The following is a 25,227-nucleotide window of genomic DNA, read 5'->3' as shown; positions in this document are numbered from 1 at the left end:
ACTGCCTCTGTCTGTCTGGTGCAGGTACTTACACAGTACTTTTGGGGAGGAAGTTCAAGGACTTTGACCTAGATATGAAAAAGGAATGGCGTTGTGATTCTAAATGGAATGGTGTGCGACTTGGAGGGCTTAAGGGGTGTTTCCATGTACCCAAAGCCCTTGTTCTTCTACATGGCAGAGGTCGCAGGTTTGGGAGGTGCAGTTAGCATCATCTTGGAGAGTAACTGCAGCACATTGCATGATGGCAGCAGTATGTACTATCAATAAAACACACTGAAGTTACCTGCTAAGGCTACTCTGACAGTACCTCCTAAATCCAAAATCTTTCTTGCCATAAGGGGCAAGAAAAGTAGGTACATGGGAGTACCACCCTATGAAGGCTCTACAAGTCTTTTGCCATCCTGATTTTGAAACCTATCATTCCTCTTTCTTTGGTTCTTGGTCTAAATCTTGGAACTCTCCACCCTATAGCACTGGGACTAAATTCAGAACAGAATTTACCTGAAGCTTACCTGAGGTTTAGAAATCATGGATCAGACAAGGCTCTGGAGAGTTGCCAGGTAGCCAGGAGGGAGCTTAAGACTGGACTTAGGAGAGCTAGAAGGGGGTATGAGAGGTCCTTGGTGAGTAGGATCAAGGAAAACCCCAAGGCGTTCTACACGTATGTGAAGAATAAGAGGATGACTGGAGTGAGGGTAGGACTGATCAGGGATAAAAGACGAAACAAGTGCCTGGAGTTGGAAGAGGTAGGGGAGGTCCTTAATGAATACTTCAATGTTCACAGAGAGAGAGAGACCTTGACGTTTGTGAGGATGGTGTACGAAAGGCTGATATGCTAGGGCATGTTGACATGAGGAAAGAGGATGTGCTCGAACTATTGAAAAACATTAGGATAGCTAAGTCACCGGGGTCAGATGGGATAGATCCAAGATTATTATGGGAAGCTAGGGAAGAGATTGCTGCGCCTTTGGCGACGATCTTTGCATCCTCACTGGCCACAGGAGTAATGCCAGATGGGTGGAGGGTGGAAAATGTTCCTTTGTTTAACAAAGGGAGTAGGGATAACCCTGGGAATTACAGACCAGTGAGTCTTACTTTAGTGGTGGGCAAATTACTGGAGAAGATTCTCAGAGACAGGATTTTGGGGCATTTAGAGAAGCATAGGCTGATTAGAGACAGTCAGCATGGCTTTGTGAGGGGCAGGTTGTGCCTCACAAGCCTGATTGAACTCTTTGAGGATGTGACAAAGCACATTGATGAAGGTAGAGCAGTGGATGTGGTGTACATGGATTTTAGTAAGGCACTTGATAAGCTTCCTCATGGAAGGCTCATTCAGAAAGTCAGGAGGCATGGGATCCAGGGAAACTTGGCTGTGTGGATTCAGAACTGGCTCACCCATAGAAGACAGAGGGTAGTGGTAGATGGAGCATATTCTGCCTGGAGGTTGGTGACCAGTGGTGTTCCGCAGGGATCTGTTCTGATTTTTGTGATTTTTTTTTTAAATAAATGATTTGGATGAGGATGTGGAAGGGTGGGTTAGTAGTTTGCCGATGATACAAAGGTTGGTGGTGTTGTGGATAGTGTAGAAGGTTGCTGTAGATTACAACAGGATATTGATAAAATACAGACTTGGGCTGAGAAGTAGCAGATGGAGTTGTGAATTGATACACTTCGGGATATCGAATTTGAAGGCAGAATACAAGGTTAATGTCAGGACTCTTAGCAGTGTGGAGGAACAAAGGGATCTTGGGGTCCACATCCATAGATCCCTCAAGATTGCCACGCAGGTCGATAGGGTTGTTAGGAAGGCGTATGGAGTGTTGGCCTTCATTAGTCGGGGTATTGAGTTCAAAAGCTGCGAGGTGATGTTGCAGCTCTATAGAACTCTGGTCAGAGCACACTTGGAGTATTGTGTTCCTTTCTGGTCGCCTCATTATAGGAAGGATATGGAAACTTTAGAGGGGGTGCAGAAGAGATTTACCAGGATGTTGCCTGGATTGTAGAGCATGTCTTATGAGGATAGGTTGAGCGAGCTCGGGCTTTTTTCTTTGGAGAGGAGGAGGATGAGAGGTGTACAAGATGATAAGAGGCATGGATCGTGTGGACAGAGAATTTTTCCCAGTGTGACAATGGCTAACATGAGGGGACATAATTTTAAGGCGATTAGAGGAAGGTATAAGGGGGATGTCAGGGGTAAGATTTTTACACAGAGTGGTGGGTGCATGGAACGCACTGCCTGCAGAGGTCGCGGGGGCAGATACATTAGGTACATTTAAGAGACTCTTAGACACATGAATGATAGAAAAATAGGGGGCTATGTGCGAGGGAAGGGTTAGATAGATCTTAGAGCAGGATATAATGTCGGCACAACATTGTGGGTCAAAGGGCCTGTACTGTGCTGTAGTGTTCTAGGTTCTATTGACTGTAGCCATTCAGGAAGTTGGCTTGCCTTGTCAATGGCATTTATTGATGGGGTAATAAATGCTGGGCTTGCTCATGACCTCTCTTCTTCCATCCCCCAATATGCATTTCACTTGTATCTTCATTAGTACAGATTGCTAAATGATTTATCTTAGGATAATGTGTATTAGAAATGTATGGGAGAAAATATGTTGGGCAGTCCCTCTGGATTTATGTCCATTCTATTTTTCTTTTAAGGATCTGACGTGGCTGGTGATGCTAGTGTGGGAACCACAGGTGCTTTCACAAGGGAATAGGTCGTGGCTGACGGGTTAGGTGGGTAATTTGTGAGGGAGGACTTGTGTGTGCTCTAAATGTATGGCCTTGAAGTTCCCAAATAGTCTTCTCCATTTTGAGCGGCCATGGGCCAGAGATTCCCAGAAGTTGGTGAGAATGTTGCATTTCTTAAGGCTTTGAACACATACTTGAATCATTTTCTTTGCCTGCTAAACACTTCTCATGAGAGCTCAGAATCAGGTGTCTGTTTTGGAAGACTAGTTTGGAGGATGTGAATGATTTGGCCTGTTTAATATAGTTGATAGAGTGTACTTGGAGCTTTAATCCTAGGGATGTTGGTCTGGGGGAAAGGACAGTGGCATTAGTTCACTTTGAATCTGGAGGATTATGTAGAGACAACTTTGGTAGTATTTTTCCAGTCCCTAGAAATGTCTGCTGTTGCAGGCCAGGTCTCAGAATCATGTATGAAGGCAGGGATCATTGCTGCCCAATGGACCATGCAATTTGTGCCAGGTCTGAGGTCTTGATCTTCAAATGCCCCTTTTCTCAATCAAACAATGGCTATACTGGTGCATTGAGGACAGTGGTGAATTTCGTCATTGGTCTGTTTTCTTTGAGAGTGGCTCCCAAGATGTGGGAATTGATCCTTGTTGTTCAAGGTCTAGCCATAAACCTTGAACCTTTATTATTGGAAAGCAGTGCTGCAGGGCCAAGGAGCTTTGTCTCGCACATATTGAGTATAAAGTTCATTCTCCCTTGTGCTTCATTGAAGGTGTTGATGATCTCTTGGAGCTTGCCCTCTGAGTATGTACAAATGCATGATGGGTTTGCATGCTTAGAGGCCTTGCTCCATATGAAGTTACTCCATATACATTAAGTTTGATGGCAGATGAAATTCTAGTGAGAGCAGAGAAGACCTTTTGATTAAATAGAAGAAAGATCTACCAAATAAAACAGTGTAGCAGCAGAATAAATTTTAAAGAAAAATTTTATATCAGCTATGTTGCAGTAAAGGAAATTGGGCTTTGTTTATTAAGTTGGATCTCGATCTGGAAAAGGAATTAGATCAAAATTGAAATTTAAATATTTAGCTCTCAAAAATAAGATTACATCCCTAAGAGTAGAGGAAGCTATTAAAAGGCAGATTTAGAAAGCAAAAATAAATGGAGGGGATTGAAGGGCTGGATGGCCTATTCCTACTTCTGTTCTTTCTTCTGTTATGAATAGCTCTATTTAATCTTTCTACTTTATCTGCTCTAAGCCACCAATTCTAACTTAGATTACAAAGGATTTCAGTTTTATCACATTAAGGATGCAATATCAATTCAAATAGATTTTATACCCACAGTGAGTAGTTGGTCACAAAGTAATTGGTGGAAAATTTGGCCATTTAGCATTTTCATTACTGACTGCAGTGCAGGGTTACCAGCTTGGAGGAATTAGTGCAGTTACAAATGGTGTAGTTTACCATGTTTATTTCATGAAGTGTAAAATGTTTTAATGTATATTTTTCATTAATAGAGGAAGAAAATAACTTTGCTAACATAAGCAAAGGCAAGGAATCTAACTAGCTTTGGCTTATTAACCACACTGGACAAGCAATGTGATTAAGTGAACTAATTATTAATATACTTTTGGAATTTCTTATATATTCCAAACTATTTTCTAACATCCTTCTTTGGCCAGGCTCCTTCAATTTACAGTTGCATTAATGTGTAATGAAAAATCATTTTTGCCTTTTTAGTACATTGAGTTTTAAGAAGTATTTAAGAGGAAATCTTAATAAATGTTGTATGTTAGCTACAAACATGAACTTAGAATGTACTAGATTGTCTTTTTTTGTCAGATTTACTTAGTGTTGGACAAAAGCTAAATGGTTGTAGTCCCTAAAGACAGTTAACTGAGCCGTTTAACTTGGAACTGATGGTGATTTAAAAAAATACAGATGTATTATCAGATCAGCTGTTGTGGTATTCTTGGATATAAGACAGAGTTCGTTTTCTGAGGATGCCATGCCCCTCCTGTTCAGAGATTTGACATTTTCATTCTACCTTATTTTCTGGTAATATTTTCATTTGTTTGTCATGGTCATAGAGTCATATAGTACAGAAGCAGGTCCCTCAGCCCTCCATGTCCATGATGACTAATGTGCCTATCGATACTAATCCTATTTGCCTGCATTAGGCCAGTATCCTCTGCCTGACCTATTCAAATGCCTGTCTGAATGCCTATTGAATATTGTGATTGTAACTGCCTCCTCCACCACTTCTAGCAGTGTGTTCCAGATATAAATCGCTCTGTGAAAAGCTTTCCACTTAGATCTCCCTTAAATCTCTTCCCTACCAATGTTCTCTTGTTTTTGACACCCCGCTGACTATCTGCCCTATCTGTGCCCCTCATAATATTATATAACATCATCCCCTCGGCCTCTTCCACTAAGAAAAACAAGCCTAGCCTTTCCAATTTTTCCTTATAACTAAAGTTCTCCAATCCAGGCAACATTTCCCTTTACTGATGGTTGATTTCTGCTGGAGAGGTAAAGTATTATATGGGTTCCTGTTCCTGTGCCCTGTGTTGGATTTGAACTAACGAAGGCATTGGCTTAATTCTTGCATCTTGCCGAAAATATTTGTTTGAAGCAGGACATAGAGAAACAGAGCAACACGTTCTCTTTCATCATTATGATGTCACTGGTTGACTCACTGGCTTTCTGTTCACTAATGCCTCATTTTAAAATTCCCATTCTGAGTTCCCTCTTTTGCTTCATTTCCTCTGTAACCTCTTTCAGCTTGCAATTATCTGTGCATTTCTAGCCCCTTTGGATCACCTACTTCCTTTGAGGAATCGCCTCCCCCAACACCCTTGCAGATTTCTTGCAGATACTGCTTACACTTGTTTCTTTAATCAAGTGTTTGGTTACTTGTCCCAATATCTTCATTATTTTTGTGTCTTTGTCTGTGTTAATCAAAGTGGCAGAGGTTGACTTTTTTAAATAAAGTTACTTGGCACAAACTTTCAGAAGACTAAATATTGCTGATGCTACGTAGATCTGCCTGGTTATTAAGCTTGTACTATTGAGTAGCAATATGAATCAAACAGTAAAAGGTTTATTTGTGTATCATAATTTTTTTTTGCCTACTCTTAAAACCTCTAGCAACATGCTTCAATTGATACCTGCACCAATATCATATGAGTATTCTATATTGCAAGTGTCCATGACTTTGGAAGAATTAATAATTCTGGGAGAATGACAAAAGCATTTTCTTAGAAGCCAGTTGCTTTTTAATTTGTTGTCTTTGCTCTCATAGGTTGCAGTTACTTCCTGGAATTTGTGTGGATCACTGGAGTCGTGTATTTGAATATTAGCATCTTTATATAAAAGCGCAAGTTTTAAAATGGCTGAAGCATTGTTACTCTATGATGCATGTAATTTTTATTTTATCTTTTCACTGATTTCATTTTTTGTTTTTCCTGTAGGACGGGGAAGGAAGGTCAGCCAAGGGAGTATTATACTTTGGATTCCATATTATTCCTGCTTAACAATGTTCATCTCTCTCATCCTGTGTATGTGCGGCGTGCTGCAGTAAGTATTCTTTATTTGTTATATACTTAAAACGTTTGAATGAAAATGCTAAACCTGAAGAGTTCATGTAATGGTAGATTCATAGCAAGACATTATCAAGGGGATCTATTGACAAAGGAAATACGGAAAAATGAAGAAGCACATAGTTGTATGCTGCTAAAAAGTAATTAAATGAATTCAACCACACTTCCAAAGTTTTACTTACATTTGTATAATGGAGCAAATAAGACCTGCTTGTATCTGTATCATCTTATTTGAAAAATGTAAACTATTATCCTGCCATGCAGCACTCTGTTTTAGCTTTCACGCCTGACACAATGAGGAATCATATCCAACACAAAAACAGTTTACTGTGTTGAAAGCTGAATGAAAGTGTGAAAAAGACATGACATGATGAGATAGAATGAGGAAAAATGATATGAGAAGAGGAGGCTAAAGTTGCCTTTTCTCTAATTTGGTGTTAAGTTTACCCTGGGATTAGTGCTGTTGTAAAATCAGTTCTATTTAATTTGTGAAAATCGATTTGTTTTTGTTTAAAAGATGCAGTTAGTGAAAATTCATCCCTTTCCTTTATTATTGCTGATCATTTCATTTGTTTTTTTTTTTGCCCCCCCCCCCCAATTTCTCATTTCTTTTCTTTTTTCCCTTTTCTTTGGAGCAGACTCGATGGGCCAAATGGCCTCCTCCTGCTCCCTGTCTTGTGATCTTGTGATCTAATCTGCATTGTGAAAATGTTGGTGGCTCTGTAGAATTTTTTTTTGACATTTTTCTTTGAGGCTGGAGAAGAGGTACAGTGAAAAGGAACATTCAGAGAAAAACAAAGAATTATGGTGGAAGTTAATAAATCTATTCATACATGTTCATCCTTAGCAGGGATGGAAAGCCTGATTTAATTCTCTATCCAAACCATATAATGCTGAATCCAGTATACCTATCATTCTGCTCTGTGGCTTCTCACTCAATACAAATCAGACGTTGAACTAGGAACCTTCCTAATGTATCCAAAGAAAGATTGCTGCAAGCAAACCTCGGTGATTTTAAGCTCAACCATTTTCAGCTGCTTCATCAGTGACATTTTCTCTTTTGTAAGTGGGAATGTTTGCTGTTAATTCCATAGTATTCAGATCCATTTGCTATCCTTCAGGTAGTGAAATGGTCAATGCTCACTTGGAGCAAGACCTGAATGCCACTGAGGCTTGTGCTGATAGGTGGTAAGTAACATTTAATAACATACAATTGTAAAGTAAGAGGAACTTTCCAATGGCATTCAACAGCATCACCACTAGCAACTCCTTCACCAGCAACATCCTGAATGTTACTGCTGGTGAGAAATTTAACAGGACCAGTCGCATAGATGCTGTGGCTGCAAGAGTAGATTTGGCCTGGGAATCCTTCAGTGTGCGAGTTACTTCCTGATTACCCACAGACTTCCTACCATCTACAGGGCACGTCAGGAACATAAGAAAATAGTTGATGCAGTAGACCACCTGGCCAGAGGAGATTTACGAGGATGATTCCAGGAATGAAAGGGCTTACGTACGATGAGCGTTAGTCGGCTCTTGGACTGTACTCACTGGAGTACAGAAGAATGAGAGGGGACCTCATAGCGACATTTAAAATGTTGATAGGAAAGGACAGAGTAGATGTGGCTAGGCTGTTTCCCTTGGTGGGTGAGTCCAGGACCAGAGGGCACAATCTTAGAATTAGAGGGTACAGTTTCAAAACAGAGATGAGGAGAAATTTCTTTAGCCAGAGGGTGGTGAATTTGTGGAACTCCTTGCCACGTACAGCAGTGGAGGCCAGATCAGTGGGGGTGTTCAAGGAGGAGATAGATATCTAAATAGTCAGGGTAGCAAGGAATATGGGGATAAGGCCAGAAATTGGGATTAGAATAGGTTTTTTTTGTTTCCCCCCTCCATTCCCCATTTCTCATTTCTTTTTTCCCTTTTCCTTGGAGCAGACTCGGTGGGCCGAATGGCCTGCTTCTGCTTCCTTGTCTTGTGATCTTGTGAACTACAAGATGCAGTGCCTCAGCTGACCAAAGTTTCAAAACCATTTTCAGAAAATGTGACCTTGCTGAAGAATAAGGGCAATGTGGGAATCCTGCCAAGTACAAGTTCCTCTCCAAGTTGGTTTTAACCCTGACTCTTTATTTAGCAACATTGTGGCAATGGCCCTACTACAATGACTCCAGTAGTTTAAGTTCATTACCATTGGAAAGGGAATTTAGAAGTAGTCAGTAAATGATGCCCTTGTTAACTAAATTATAATAAAATGCAAAGTGCATCCTTTATTAGCCAATGTGACCCTCCCCCCACCTCCAAAAATGTCAGACGTGCTCATGTTTTTCAGTATTTTTCAGGAATGCATTAGAAATCTTCCATTCAGAATTTTGAGGGAAAAAAATCTTGTCTTCACCTTAAAATGCACTGGAGGGTAGATGTACGTAAACAAAGATATAATGCGCACTTTATAGTTTCCTACTTAATACTTGCAAGTGACCTCAAACTGAGCCAAAGCATGTTCCTTCATATAGGCACTCATCTTCTTAAAGTCTGTAGATAAATGGGTATGAATGAAATTATCAGCAGCATATTAGCTGAGGCAAGGGAGTTTTGGGAGATGTAATGGGGTATGTGAATAGGATATGGAGTTTTTAAACAGTCAGTATAGACTACGACTTTGATTTTCCCAAGTGTCTTATGTGAAGTTTATTGAATGCTTTTTGAAAGTCCATGCAAATGAAATCTGTGGATGTCCCCCATCCTTCAGTTACAAACTGAAAAATTCAATTAGTTTTTTCGATGTGATTTACCCATTGCAAGTCTAAATTGACTCTCTCAGAGAAGGTTATTTTCTCAGTCACTCTTCTTTAGTTATAGATTCCATTAATTTAACTACAATGGATGCTGAGGTAACAAGTCTGTAGGGTTTTTGGGCTTTCTCTATTAGCTTTCTTAAGTATGCAGTTGTATCCAATTTGAATGTACAATTTCTGGATCAGCAGATTTGGAAGATTATGGGGTCAGCAGTTTCCTCAATTTCCGTTAAGGCCCAAGGATGAAAACCATTAGTTCCTCAGAATCTTCTGTCTTTAGTACCATTACTTACTCTAATACTGTTTTCTAGCTTGAATTAATTGTGAGTTCTACTCCTTCATTAATTACTAATTTGTCAGGAGGTTGCATATATTATCTTCCCTAAGTTACATGTGCAACATGGTGTAATAGCATCAAATACATAACTTTCCTCAGGTGCATAGCTATTGAACTGAGAGAAAGGAACTAAGTAAGAGTTGTGGGAAGAACCTGCAATTATTTTGTATAGCAAACAGTGTTTTCAGATCCTACGCTTTGGGAATGAAGTGTTTGTAGAGGAGAAAAAGGGACAAAATTTATTTTGAAAAGCAGTGAGATTTATCATTTATTTTTAAGTAACGATTGCTATGTTCCAATTTTTAGACAGAGAATATTCCTGTGGTCCGAAGACCGGACAGAAAGGATTTACTTAGCTACTTAAATGGTGAAACATGTAAGTATGTGTCATAGAGTCACAGAATACAACAGCACAGAAACATGTTCTTCAGCCCATCTAGTCCATTCTGAACTGATCTTCTGCCTAGTCCCATCTACCTACACCCGGACCATATTCCTCCAAACCCCTCCCATCCAAGTACCTATCCAAACTTAAATGTTACAGTTGAACCTACGTCTACCATCTGGCAGTTCATTCCAACCTTGCATCACTGAGTGAAGAAGTTTTCCCTCAGGCTCCCTTATATATTTCACCTTTCACCCTAAACCTAGAAACCATTTTATTGATCCTCATTTATTTCACCAGCACATGTTAAAATATTTCTTCCCCTTGCAAAGTTTCTGTTTGTGATTTTAGGTGAAGGAATCCTTACCTAAAAATTACACCTTTTGAAAGACATCGCAAAGTCAAACAGCCCCTTTGACTCGCCATGTCCATGCTATCAATTGCTTATCTGTACTAATCCACATTCACCACCAGCTGGTTCATGGCATTCTGTGACTTGGTGATTCAGGTATCCCATAGGATTCCAAACCAGTGCTTATTCACTGCAGTCAAAATCTGGGAACCAAATTTCTTTTAAATATCAGGATGCAGTGGTTTCTGACATGCCTTCCTCTATGGCAGATATCTTCTTTAATATTTTATGATCCTTTGCTACACCTGCCCTGGGATCATTCAATGGGTTTCTTTGGGGAACTTATTCCTTCTTATTTGTGCTCTCTTTTGGATTAGACACAGTACTACTCTGTTTAAAATCAAAATTTCTTATTTATTTCTCTGAGACATGACTTTAGTGTGCTATACTTTGCCTTCCTTTGGCAAATTAACATCTTTAACCACTACCTTTGGTTTTCAAAATTTAAAGATAATTTATGGAGAACTGCTTATCAAAAATCAGAAGCTTTGACATGTCTTTGCATCAACTGGAGCCTTGATGACTTAGTCAAGAATAGTTAAATGTTCTGCCCTGGCTCTCGACATAGATTGTGTGATGTGTAATCTTAAAACCAGTTTACTATTGATAGCTAAGTTGTTGCTTTTGTTCCTCTGTACTCCTATGATTTTTAATTTGCAAAAATGTTCCTTAGTTCTGCTTGTTTGAAATTTAAAATAATGAGGATATGATGATGGGAAAGAATTGGATATTGAATTGATAGTATCAGATTCAAATCATGAGAATGGATATGGTTCTCTGTGTGGAGTTCTTATACCATCGTATTATTGAAAGTACTCCAGTAAAAATCTAAATGTTATGAGAATGAAACTGAAAAAAGTTGCTACGTATATTAAAGATACTGAATTGGTTTCTTATGTTGACATTTAAAAGTGGGTAGAAAGGAGAAATATGAATTTTGTGCACTCTTGTTAATTTAATATCAAAACAGTTTAATTCCCATATCATTTCATAATTCTGTTTGTAACTGTCTTTTGTCACAATTGGGTGATTAAATTTTTCAGGTTGTGTTGCTGCAAAATAACATTTATGTTGGTTCCCAGGCTTCTTTTGAATAACCTTACTACGAAATGCATTTTCTAACCTGTGTTTGCAGTTGCAGATTTTTTTCCTGCTTTTAATTTTGATTTATTTTCCCAGCAACATCTGCAAGCATAGACAGAAGTGCCCCTCTAGAAATTGGTTTGCAGCGATCGACGCAAGGTAGTTATGATTTATTTTAATGAACTTCTGGAAATTTTTGGAATAATGCTTCTCAAAACATCAGCACTACAATTTATATTTTGTCTGTTTTACTTGTGTTTGTGAACCAACAGTTAAAAGGGCAGCTGAAGAAATATCATCAGAATTAAAGAAACCCAGAATAGAGGTAACAAGTTTATACGGTTTCTGATTTGTTTAAATATAGTAGGGGCAATGTAAGCATTATTGCTTGGAGAAATTAATGATGATGGTACACTTCTAGTGGCAAGATCACTTCTGTGCAAGGTTTAGTTTCCTAAGTTCTTAAACTTCATGCCGTGCATTCTGTTAATAGTGTTTCTGCTTTCTCCCACTCTTCATCCATTGAATGCTGAGTGAGGCCCATCATTGTGCTCTTGGTCCCTGGACTGACATTTCCATCTATTCTGCAAGAATGGCCTAAGCAAAAGTTTGTATCCATCAGACTTGATGGTTAGAATAATTAATGTTGTCTTTTTTGGCTTTGTTAACCTGACAATTCTCTTTAATACTGAGAATGTAAGAAATTACTGTTCTGTATTAATGAGGTTTTGTAGGAGTATGTGGATTTATATTGGGCTTATAAATGGTATTAACATGAGGAAAAATAAGGTATTTGTGACTCATCCATTAATAAGAAATGCAAGTTGATAGATGAGCTTGCAGTTTGTGTGTGGATAATGACTCGTTTATCAATTTGTAGCTTTTTATTTATGCTTGTTTTGCATTTAATACCTTGTAAATTCTTTTTATTTATATAGGTCATTTAATATCTGAAACATTCAGGGGTGTTTTCCATTGGAGAAAAAATGTAAAATTGTACAAACTGAGTTGAGGTGTCACAGTTAAGAATGGTGACAAAAACTTGTTTGGAATGAAATAATTTTAAAGATCTTTTTGATGGAGAGGCATTGGCACATGAAAAGATCTGTAAGGGCTATAGCTTAGTTTGCAGTGCTCATTTGAGATAGGATTGGTCTGGGAAAGAATGAACAACAGGCAAAGTTGGAGGTCTGATGGACATTTGGTGAGAGAAGTATTTGAAATCAGTGATTATAACGGTGGTGGGATTTTTAATGAATATTTCTCCTCAATGTTTACAGGGAGCAGGTATTTGTAGCGTTACAGCACATTAAGGTGGATAAATCCCCAGTGCCTAACCGAGTGCCTCCTATGACTTTATAGGAGGCTGGAGGAGAAATTACGGAGGCCCTTGCAGAGATTTTTGCTTCATTGTTAGCCACTGATAAAGTTCTCGAAGACTGGAAGGTGGTGAATGTTGTTCCGTTGTTTAAGAAAGTTAGCAAGGACAAGCCAGGGAACTACAGGCTTGTCAGCTTGACATCAGTAGTGAGGAAGTTACTGGAGGGAATTCTGAGGGACTGGATCTACCAGCGTTTGGATAGACAAAGTCTGATTGCAAGGGGTCAGCATGGCTTTGTGTGTGGAAAGTCATGCTTGACGAACCTTTTTGAGTTTTTTTGAAGAGGTAACCAAAATGATGGATGAGGGTAGGGCAGTGGATGTTGCCTGTTTGGACTTTAGCAAGGCCTTCGACGAGGTCCAGCATGGTAGGCTGGTCTCGAAGGAAAGGTCTCATGGAATTCCCAGAGAGCTAGTTAGATGAATTCAAAATTGACTCGGAAGTAAGAAGCAGAGGGTGGCAGTTGAAGGTTTTTTCTCTGAATGGAGGCTGGTGACTAGTGGTGTGCTGCAGAAGTCAGTGTTGGGACCCTTGTCATTTGTTATTTATACAGATGATTTGGATGTGAATGCACATGGCTTGATCAGTAAGTTTGCAGATGACACTAAATTAGGTGTTGTTGATAGTGAAGAAGGTTATCATAGATTAGAGGGGGATCTTGATCAATTAGGGAAGTGGGTCGAGGAGTGGCAAATGGATTTCAATACAGTTAAGTGTAAGGTGATGCATTTTGGAAAGTCAAACCAGCGTAGGATTTTTACTATGAATGGTAGGGCATTAGTAGGTGTAATGAAACACAGGGACCTGGGAGTACAAGTGCATAGTTCATTGAAAGTGGTGTCACAGGTAGGCAGGCTGGTGAAAAAGGCGTTTAACAAGCTGGCCTTCATCAGTCAAGGTATTGAGTATAGGAGTTGGGACGCTATGTTGCAGTTGTAGAGTCATTGGTGAGGCTGCACTTGGAGTACTGTGGTTACCCTATTATAGGAAAGACATGGTTAAACTGGAAAGAGTGCAGAAAAGATTTACGAGGATGTTGCCAGGACTAGAGGGCCTGAGTTATAATGAGAGGTTGGCCAGGCTAGGTCTTTATTCCTCGGAACGTAGGAGAATAAGGGGTGATCTTATAGAGGTTTATAAAATCATGAGGGGCATAGATAAGGTGGATGGTAGCAGTCTTTTCTCCAGGGTAGAGGAGCCCAAAACTGGGGGGCATAGATGTAGGGTGAGAGGGGAATGATTTAAATGGTCTTGACAACTTTTTCACGCAAAGGGTGGTGAGTATATGGAATGAGCTGCCAGAGGAAGTGGTTGAGGCAGGTACAATAGTATCCTTTAAGAAGTACTTGGATAGGTACATGGAGGGGTGGGGCTGAGAGGGATATGGGCCAAATGCAGGAAGTTGGGACTGAATGGGTGGGCACCATGGTCACCGTGGATGTGTCGGGCTGAAGGGCCTGTATCTGTGCTGTGTTGCTCTATGACTCTCTGAAGTGATATGAACCTCAATGCTTTGAAGAGAGGAAATGACAGTATGTAAATGTGTTTGGAATGGAATAAACGGGACCTACCATGGAGCAACAAACAATTTGCTGGAGGAACTCAGCTGATTGAGCAGTATCTGTGGGGGTGAAAGGAATTGTCCACGTTTCGGATCGAAACCCTGCATCAGGAATAGTCCTGGAGCAGGATATGAGCAACTTTCTTTAGAGCAACTTTAAATCTATATTGTACAGAGGATGGGTGAAAGCCTTTGCTTTAAAGCAGATATAAAAAAATTAAGAGAATGCATTTGTCATCAGATCCATTTTACCATGTGAGGGAGCTAATGTTACACAAAAATGGAGATTAAAATAGTGCAAAGACTGGAAAACTTTCTAGCTTGTAATGCCCAAATCTGAGCTGTGTTTACTGTTTGGGCATCAAAGATGGGTAACTCTTAAGTTTTTCCATGTAAATCATTTGAAATAATCTGAATTGTTTCAGATCATTTATGGTTAGTTCTTGGCATGCATTGGATTGTGACTAGTATTTTGCCTTGTATACGTCATAATGATTAAGCAGTGGTGATTTATAAAAATTAAGATGGTTTATTTTAATTAGGATGAAGAACGTGTGCGACTTGACAAAGAGCGTTTGGCAGCTCGATTGGAAGGCCACAAAGAAGGCATTGTACAGACAGAGCAGATCAGGTAGTGTAGCTGGCGGCACGGTAGTGTAGCGGTTAGCATAACACTATTACGGCGCCAGCGATCCTGGTTCAATTCCACCGCTGACTGTAAGGAGTTTGTACGTTCTCCCCATGTCTGCATGGGTTTCCTCTGGATGCTTGGGTTTCCTCCCACATTCCAAAGAAGTACAGGTTAGGAGCTGTGGGCGTGCTATGTTGGTGCTGGCAGATGGGGCCACTTGCGGGTTGCCCCCAGCACGTTCTCAGTAACGCAAAAAGACGCATTTTACTGTGTTTCGATGTACATGTGACTGATAAATGTCTTATCTAGGTAAATTGAATCTCAAACATTTTTCAGTCAATAGAAATGTTACAGTAAAATGAAAAAAAAACAGTTATTTGCAATTGATGAAGGTGAGTTTCAGACTGAGACAGAATTTTCCGTTTCTAGAAACGTGTCCTGTTAATTTTAGCTTTGCCGCTCTTCCATAATCCCATCTGGATGGAATAAAATCCCATGTTTCTTTCATCTTTGTAAATCATTTAAATTGGACATGTCTGAGAAGGAAGGAACCCACACACTCTGGTTCCATGCACATATTGCCCCTTTGGTCCCGAGGGGGAACTACTCTCCCTGATCTTGCTCTTGCTCCTGATATACTTTAGCCTCTTCTCTAGTAGGTCTGTTTATATTTTGGCTCAGAATTTGTTAAATTAGGAATGGTTAAAAATTTTTGCTCTGGTGAAGAACAGATGGGCTATTAATTGAAGCATTTAAATTAGACAACGTATAAAATTTGTACTGCAGAAATGCTACGCAGATTTTTAGCACTTGACAAATTCAAATTTAAGATGGTTAAAAATTTGCTTCTCTTCTCATGTTTCCTTTAAGCTCTCTTGGGCCCAGTTCCCTATACTTCCTTTAAACTATTGGGGCTGTGATCTAGTGCTCCTCTTAAACTCTCCTGGTTCACTCGAAAATTTATTATACCACGGTGTAACATGTTTGAAATAAAAAGTGAAGCCAAAGTTTTTGGGATATTAATAAGAGGAATATATAATGGTCAGATTACCTGCTGGTCTGGCACCACTGAAGTCCCAAAGATGCCAGATTATTGGAGCTTCACTGTGACTAGTTAAGTCCAAAATTCACTGTGGCAAGTTGCGAAGTTCCCCTTTAAATCTCTTGCCCTCTAAATCTATGTCCTCTAGTTTTATTCATCTCTGATTTATACCCCTCATAATTTTATAAATCTCATTGATGACCTCCTCTGCTACAGAGAAAACAGAGCTAGCCTGTCCAGTGTCTCTTCACAACTAAAATGCTACATTTCAGGCAACAGCTTGGTGAATCTCCTCTGTACCCTCTCCAGCCTATCACATTCTTCTTATAATGCGGTGAGCAGAACTGCATGCAATACTGAGGTCTAATCAATGTTTCATAAAGTTGTAGCATAACCCCTGCCCCCACCCCATGCTCTTGTATTCAATGCTCCAATTGTTATCTCGTATGCTTTCTTAACCATGTTATCTACCTGCACTGCCACCTTCAAGAATCTTTGGATTTGCACACCAAGGTCCCTCTGTGTCACCCTGTGGCCAAAGACTACCTTCCACATTGTCAACAACTCCACCAATCTTCATGTCATCTGCAAACTTAGTGATAATGCCACCTACGTCACATCAGTCCTGTATATTACAAACAGCAAAGGTCCCAGCACTGATTCCTGTGAAACACCACTAGTCACAGGCATCTAATCACAAAAACAACCCTTTACCATCACCCTCTTTCTCCAATTGCCAAGACAATTTTGTGTCTACTTTGTGCATTAGTGATAATACATTTTAGGAACTATGTGTGTCATGTGGTAAGTCTTTCCATACATTGATCTATCAGGCACTGCTGTTCATTAGATGTCGACTGCCTTGTTTATTAGCTCTATCCTTGTTACTTACCAACCAGCAAAGAGCCTGCAGCTCTGAGGTGCAGTGGGTGTCTTTGTGCATGATTCGCAAAATGTTAGTAGGTGGGCAGAGCAAATAGTTAGGAAAGCTGGCAGAATATGTTTGCCTGTTGCTGGGGAATTGAATATAAAAGTGAGGAAACTATGCCTCAGTTATACAGAGCATTGGTGAGAGCACATTTGGCATACTGTGCACAAATTTTGGTCTTATTTAAGAAAGGATGTTAATACTTTGGAGGTAGTTCAGAGAAGGCCTACTAGATCTTATGAGGAAAGTTGCTTCTTATGCTTCTAAACTCCAGTGGATACAAATCTAGGTAGGTTGGTGTACACTGGAGTTTAGAAGAGTGAGAAACAACTTGATTGAAATGTATCAGATCCTGAGAGGTCTTGACAAGGTGGATGTGGAGAGAGTGTCTCCTCTTGTGGGGCAATCCAGAAAAAGGGGGTCACTATTTAAAAAAGGAAAAGGGTCACCCATTTAAGACAGAAGTGAGGTGAAATATTTTGTCTGTTTGAGATTAGTGAATTTCTGGAATTCTTTTCCTCAAAGGGCAATGGAAGCAGAGTCTTTGGATATTTTGGGGCAGAACTTGATGAATTCTTGATATGCAAGGGCAAAGGTTACTGGGTGTCAGTGGGAATGTGTTGTTGAGATTAGCCATGGTCTTTATTGAATGTTGGCACATGCTCAAGGGACTGAGTGGCCTCTTCCAGCTCTTAATATATTACATGTGGGAAAATAACCCATAACAATCAGAACCAGTGTTTTGGTCGTTTTTCCTATTGGTCGTCCAAGTATTATTGCTCACATATTCAGTTTTGGGGAAGTCTTGCAGGAGAGACCTCATTCTTGGTGGACCCATTAATTTCCCAGGAGCATTACAGAATTCTCTCTTCCATCAGATCTGTGTTATACTTATTAACTTGCTCTTGATTATTCACTTTCCCTACTTTTGTTCTGATTATGTACGTGAGCAAAAATCTGGTATATTGCAAAACTGAGATCACAAAAGCAAAATATTATGGATGCTAGCACTCTGAAATAAAAACATGGTGTGATTCAGCAGGACAGGCAACATCTATTAAAAGAGAAATAGAATTAATATTCCCTGTCAGTAACCTTTCATCTATCTTGAACATTGTCCTAAGATTTATATTTTTTGGCAGGACCATGTGAAACTGTAAAATTGGGCATATGATATGTTCCTAAAATATTTGGCTGGATCATTGGTGACAACTTAACTTTTAAGAAAGAATTTAGATTTACTCACTACATTAAAACTGGAACACATAACAGAAGGCTTCATCAATATATCAACTATTGTTGGTGTCTTCTTTCAGAATGGTTGTTAAACCAAGGCAGCATTACCTGTTAAGGCAAGGGATCTGGTGGTACAGTCCCAAAAAGTGCACAATTTTTTTTCATGTTTTGACCAAATTTTCTCATTCAACACATCAAAAGCAAATTAAACAATCACTTCCCATTGGTGTTTTGGGGATCTTTATGCATACACATTTTTACCTGTCTGCAGAATAACAGGTGTTGCACTTCAGAATGTTATACTGAAGTCCTTTTGACGCTCTAAATGCATAAATAGTATTATACAAATTCCAGTATGCTTGTCCTTATTTGAAGAACATACTCACAGAAGTTTATTTAGTGCTGACCCTAAAATGAGATCTCTCATTAATATTTTCTATTCTGTAACAAAATATAATGATTCAATTTTCAAATCGGTTTATTCATGTGAATTATAGATTTATATTAAAAACATAGGAATTTTTATTTAGCTTTGTTTTTTTTGTGCTTCTAGGTCATTGTCAGAGGCAATGTCTGTGGAAAAGATTGCTGCTATTAAAGCCAAGATCATGGCAAAAAAACGGTCCACTATTAAGACAGATCTGGATGATGACATTGCAGCTTTGAAACAGAGAAGTTTTGTAGATTCTGAAGTAGACGTAACCAGAGATATTGTCAGTAGAGAGAGAGTATGGCGAACAAGAACTACCATTCTCCAAAGCACTGGCAAGGTGAGTTTAAGTGAATGAAACCATATGATTGTGTTTTGTTATAATGAGGTTACAAAGATCACAACACATGTTTGATTCCCAATTTCTTCTGAGTTAGCTGATTGCCTCTTTGTACTGAGGAGTTGTTGATACTTCTGGAACTTGCTCCCGAAAGATTTGGTGCTTTTAGATTGAGGGTGATATCTATCTTGGTTTGATTTTGTAAGGCAGCACGCTACAGGAATGAATAAGACTGTCTCTGGAGTAATTTGGTTAGTTAAGTTTAATTTTTTTCCAATTTTGCTTTTAAACTGAAGCCAAACTTGTAATATGTTAGTTCACTTACAGCTGACATTCATGTATTAACTTACTCTTTTACAACAATGAATGTAGAAGCATTAACTTCTGTAGTTTTTTTAAAAAAAAAGTGACATTATTTAAAATAGTAATTTTTGAATAAATTCTTGTAAAGCAAACAAGATCAGAATTATGAGGTTAAAGCTACATATCTGTTCTATTTTGCTTTCCATTCCTAAAATTTAGAATTTGGCATCAAAAGTCCTGTTTTTTTTTGCTGAAGTTTATAAATAGCAATAGAACTCGGAAATCAAGCAATGAAATTTGTGATTTCTGGGACAAAGGAAGGTTTCTAGTTTTTAGCCAATATTTAGTAGATTACCTGTGTTTCTTAATACTTTTTGTATCATGTTTGTACTTCAATATAATCAAAAGCTAGGATCGACATGTTTACTGAAGTTAATATTATCTGTTTTTGATCTGTATTCAAGAATATAAATTGCTGTTTGTTCTTGTAGTCCCATACATTATTCCATTTCTCTCCTAGATACTGATGCCGTGTTGTTAGGTACTCTTTCCTCGTAGGTAGTACCTTGGGGTTGTGAATGACTTGCTCTATTTCTGTAGATTCTGAGATGGCTGAAGAGTTCTATACAGGTTTGCAAACTCTGCCTCGGTTAATGTGAGTAGAGTCTGTTGGGGAAGGCAGGTGGATTGTTTGGGATGTTGTGCTACTTATGCTGTTTGTGCACAACTGCAGGGTGGTCCTGTCCTTCTGTGTTTTTGATTCTCAATTTTAAACTGTTATGGCTGAGAGAGTCCCATGAGCTGGTGAGGTTGTTTGTTTTTTTCAATGAGATTTTGAGAACGCACTTGGAATGTTTTGTTTTTGTTCTGGAAATCTTTTGCCCTGTTGGAGACTGGACCAGATTGATGTGTCCTGCCACCGGAGGTAGTTAAGTGTGATTAGAGTTTTGCTGGGTATGCTAATCTGGGAGGGGATGCTGAGATTGGTTTGCCTATCTTGTGAATTAATTTGGAGGATTTTGTGGATACAACATTGGTTTTACATCTCCGGTGCTTTGAGGTACCTACTGTAGACTGTCCATGTTTCCAAAGCATACAGGAGATGCAGCTCACTGCTGGCCAATAGACCATGAGCTTGACGAAATGCTTGAGGTCTTGATTTTCAATTACAGTTTTTCTCAGTTTCTCAACTTAATCATTGATAATCTGCCTTCACTGAGAGGTAGCCACAAGATTTGGAAAGTCATCCTCTTTTTCATCTTATTGTAGATCTTGGTTTGGGAGAGAAACATTATGCACTAGGGGGCAGCTTGGCAGATTGGACCTTTTGTCTTCCATATTTTGTATAAGGCCGATCTTTTATGCTTCAGTGAGGGAATCAGCAATGATTTGGAGCTCAGTGCTTTATGTCACATTTGCGAGTGTTGTCTATCTGTAAATCGATGACAAAAGCTGGGGTGACTTTGGTTCAGGAATAAAGGTGACAAATGTTGAATGGTTTACTGTTAATCTACAAAATGAATAGTAATGAAATGAGAGGCTGAGAGGAGGATTGATGTCTTGATATGGCATTGATTGACTCCAGTCTGCACTGGGCTTGAGTCTGTGGCAGACCCGTTGGTTAGGATCATGACTTGCATATCATTCAGCAGATGAAGAGTTGGAATAAATATCTGAGGATAGACTAACTTGAGAGGGATTCTCTATAATCTCTTGATTAATGGAGTTGAAGGCATTTATTACGTGGAAAAAGGCCATGTACAATGGTACAGATGGATGGATTTGGGTATTATTCTTAAGAGGGACAAGAAAGTTTAATTTAGGTTTGTAGCCTTGTCAGTTTTAAACTGCTATAACAGTCACACAAATTGAATGGTTTTGGCAGATGTCATAGAAGATTGTACATGCATGTGAATTAAATGCATCAGAGCTGTGTTTCTTTTTGTAGTATTACAATTTCATTTGCTTTTTGCACTGAATTTGCTTGACATGATACAAATCAAATCTCATACAATAGTTAAGGATTTATTTTAAAGTATGCATATGTTTAAAAAAGATGTCTATTTAGTTCCCTGGAGCCAAGAAAGACTGCAGATGTTGGACATCTGGAGCAACATACACAAAAATTTAGTTCCTTTCTCACTCTCGATATCCTACAATTAATGAAGTACTTAAGTGTAATCAAAGTGGAAATTCAAGATCCAATTTGCATATGTTAAACCCCTATCATGGGAAACACCTATAATGTGGGAATTATCAGGTAATTTAATTTTTGGTAATGTTGATTAAACAATAGTCATTGTCTAGAACAACAGGATTACTCTTTGACATGGTACCCTTAAATCTCCTTTTGCCTGGGACGTTGACGGAGTCTCAATTTAAGGTCTCATTCGAAAGAAGACACTTTTAAATGTAGTGCTCACTCGGTATTGTACTAATTGAGCTCAATTTTTATTTCTGGTAATGGATGCACCCACAAATGTGATTTGGAAGAAATTGCCCACTACTGAACCAAATCTGTCAATTATATAATTAGGAATATTGACCTGGAAATTCTTGGGAGGCCTCCTCCTGGATGATATACCTGAAACAAACCTTAAGTGACAACTTAGCTCATGAAGCTGGCACTGATCTGATTGATGAGGCACTATGCAGCTTTTCTCTTTGTAGATCTCATCCCTTGGAGGTGTTTGAATGAGATTTTTTCCATTTAAAAAATGCTTTAATAGGTTAAACTAGATTTGCAGGATGTCAAAACTGTCGAACACTTTGTGAAATTCATAATCATTCAAAAAGTTCAAAAATAATTTTTGAAAATGTTTTAGTTGCGTTAACTTTAAAAATAATGCAGAAACAATTAAAAACATATGTGAAAATTCAAGAAAGATCAATTACCTGAAACGTGTCTCTTTTTTACAGAGCCATTTCTCTCTATTGGAATGAAGGGAGTTGCACAAACATATTTCCCACTGCTAGGAGTTTTAGAGAGTTGGACCTCTGTGTTGGACTCCATGACTGCAGTCTGATTGACAGCACCAGGGGCCTCCCTCAAAGTTTAGATTTATGCATTCAATCAAACTTGCAGAGAAGTCTGAAACTTCCTCATAATTGTGTGTGGAAATAGCAGTAGTTGCTTGTGGAATTTCTGGTATTTCTCTAGAATGTCCAAACCATTGTAGAGATTGCAAAATAATTAAGTGAAAATTGATTTGATACATTGGTTCATGACTGAAAATTCTGGAAAAGGTATTGTCATTTTGATTTAAGAATTTCAACGTGTAGAAATTGTTATTTGACTTCAATGCAATTAATTAAATGTTCTTGCACTTTGATTATCTTATCCACTCCAAGATGTCATTGAGGGACAGAGAAGCCTGAGAATCAGCAAATGCTATCCTGATCTACTAAAAGAAGTGTGAATCCAGACTTCATAGATCAATTATCCTAATGTCAACAATGAGGGGAATGTTTAAGAATCTTACAAGATTCTGTTTTGAGCTATTAGAAATTATAAATTGTAGCTTGCAAGAATTAAGAAACAGTTGGTTACGCCTCATCAATTACAGCAATGATTTGAGCCGTTCAATATTTTTACAAGTGTATTTGTTCCAATTGATGTTATTGGAGTTTGCAGGAATCATTTTGTTTGCAAACCTTAAACTTTTCTCAAATTAAGTCTTGAGTAATTGTTAACAAGTCATCCAGGCAATTGAATTCTGAGCAGCTTTGGTAAGAGGTTGGAAGTTGCAAGAGCTTTTGACTCTGGATGAAAGGCATTCCTGGTCCCTCAATTGCTTAGATTTTTGGAGTGCACACAAATAAAAATATGTGTGCTGTAATCTCTGTACAGTTTTCAGAAAATTCTTAATTTATTTTAGATTAATTTTAAACATTAAGAAATCTCAACAAAAGTATCCAAATAAAACATGGAAGTATTCCAGAGAAATATCCATTATCAACTTGTCACTACTGATTTTATCAACTCCATTTGCAAAAAGTAAAGGAACTTGGATTGATTATTTCCAAAACAAATTGAAAATAGGTAGGGTGACAGCTGTTGGCACATTTTAGACTCAAAGTATTGATTCCTTTGTCTTAATCAGGGCTTTATCCATTGCTGATGGTTTGAAAACACTTGTTTGCAATTGAAAGAGCATTGGTAGGAAAATAATGGAGACACAATGTGTAATTTTCTTTAAATTAAATCATATTTATTGTGCTTGTACATGGATCAAAAATTAGAATTCTTTGGTAAAGGTAAATTTACGCAATTTACCGAGAAGTTTTGACTTGTCAAGATGCTGTCTCATCCCTGTGAGTTATGTTGTAGGTTTTTAAAATTAAATGTATAAGCTCTGAATTTCCCAGGAAAATTGCATAATTTTCCCCACGGAAGTTCTTGCATCATAATTTAAATGAATTCCAAGATGCGTTGATGCTTCCAAGATACGATTTATCAAAATCTTTTGTAGCTTTTTACATTTCTATAACATATAGATGTTTCTTAAGTTTGTGATTACTTGGATCTGTATGGAATAACTTAACTGTAGCATACCCAGAGGTCATTTAAATTTGATATGTTTCCTTTATGGTTGTGAACCTTATCAACAAGACTAAAATATATGGGCTAGAATTTATTGACCACTCCTGAATAATTTGAAAAGGTGGCAGTGAATCAACTTCTTGATCATCTGCAGTCTGTGAATTAATAGTTTTCCCAAAATTCTACAAGGTCTGTACCCAGGAACTTAATGGTGGTGAAGGCTTGGTTCTGTATTTCCAAATCAGAGTGATGTGTGACTTAAAGGGGACCTGTGAGACTTTTGCCCTTTTGTGGTGGCTACAGCTTTGAGAGGTCTCATCAGAGAAGTTTTAAGAAGCTGCTGCAGTGTGCCTTGTAGTCAACGTTTGCCAATTATGGAGGAAGTAAATGCACAATCTACTGGATGGGATATAATTAAGTAGGCTTGATGGTTGAGCCTTGATGTCTGTTTTGCAGATAATCTGTGATTTATCTGAATGACTGATCTTGTGGGCTAGTGTTGGTGGATATAAAACTTAAACTATGTTAGTTTTTCCTGAAGACATTTATTCATATGTGCAAATTTCTCAGTTTATTCAGGTTTCCTAGTTAGGCTCATTCTGTGCTCTACAACTATAGAGCATAGAATGAGCATAATTCAGCCTATTGTGTTGACTCTGATAAAGGTGTTCAATTAATTCCATCCTAAGGCAGGATAAATTTTCTTTGGTAATTATCTCAAATCTCTGTCCTCTGGTTTATGACCCGGCTTCAATGGATGTAACTTTTCCTTTTTATGTTTTTTTTCTGTTGCTCTAGATTCCAGCACCTGCAGAATCTCTTGTGTCTCCACCTCTAAAGCTTTTACTTCTTTACAAAGGAACAATTCTGTGTGCAACTTTCTCTACTCTTCACTGATAGTAGTAGATATGTTATCACATTTATTATGGACAAACAAAGCCAAGTATTCTAATGGTCATTGTATCTTCTTTGCTACCCTAATTGTGTCCTTAAAAATCTGAATCTGTTTCATTAAGCGAGCTGGTAGTTCCAACAGAAGCCAGACAACTCTAGTTTTAGTGTGTACATCAATTGGACATGCTATGTGACTGAACTTGCATATTGCATAATTGAATTTGTTGTAGCACCTTGTTTTTGCCAGAAGACCAACTTGCTACTGCAAAGTTAGAGCTCTAAGTGTCAGACAGAAAATTGGTACTGGTTTACTTTAATTATTCTTCAGTGTAAATTTAATAAATATTTCTTTATCAAGGTTTTTGTTATGGAGATGAAGAATATTTTGGCATATTATACCTTGCCTATTAGCATCTATTACACCATTTTCTTTATTGTGAGGATTTTCTAAAGGATGTATTTTTCTCTTGTAATTCATATGAGTGGTTGCTGGTGGTATTTTAGGTCTAAACTTGTTAAGGTTTTTACTTAGTTTGAAGTTTATAAGTTTGCTTGTATATATTCAGATCAGTAGGAACTAACAGATAATCAAGTCCTTTCATTTCAAATATCCTTGCCATTCC

The 25,227-nt window shown here is 38.3% G+C and overlaps 1 protein-coding gene across 1 annotated transcript in view; it reads left to right on the top strand.

The window, feature by feature from the left end:
• Positions 1 to 25,227, top strand: part of cdc73 (cell division cycle 73, Paf1/RNA polymerase II complex component, homolog (S. cerevisiae)) — a 229,812-nt gene that overhangs the window by 17,648 nt on the left and 186,937 nt on the right. The window contains 6 exon segments of the mRNA XM_052011073.1: positions 6,175 to 6,280; positions 9,742 to 9,811; positions 11,412 to 11,474; positions 11,588 to 11,640; positions 14,800 to 14,888; positions 18,648 to 18,864. Of these exon segments, the coding sequence (XP_051867033.1) occupies positions 6,175 to 6,280; positions 9,742 to 9,811; positions 11,412 to 11,474; positions 11,588 to 11,640; positions 14,800 to 14,888; positions 18,648 to 18,864 (598 nt within the window).

The sequence above is a fragment of the Pristis pectinata genome, chromosome 3 (genome assembly GCF_009764475.1).
Source record: "Pristis pectinata isolate sPriPec2 chromosome 3, sPriPec2.1.pri, whole genome shotgun sequence".
NCBI classification, from domain to species: domain Eukaryota; kingdom Metazoa; phylum Chordata; class Chondrichthyes; order Rhinopristiformes; family Pristidae; genus Pristis; species Pristis pectinata.
Note: the sequence above shows the minus strand (reverse complement) of the source record. Positions and strands in the feature narration are given on the sequence as shown.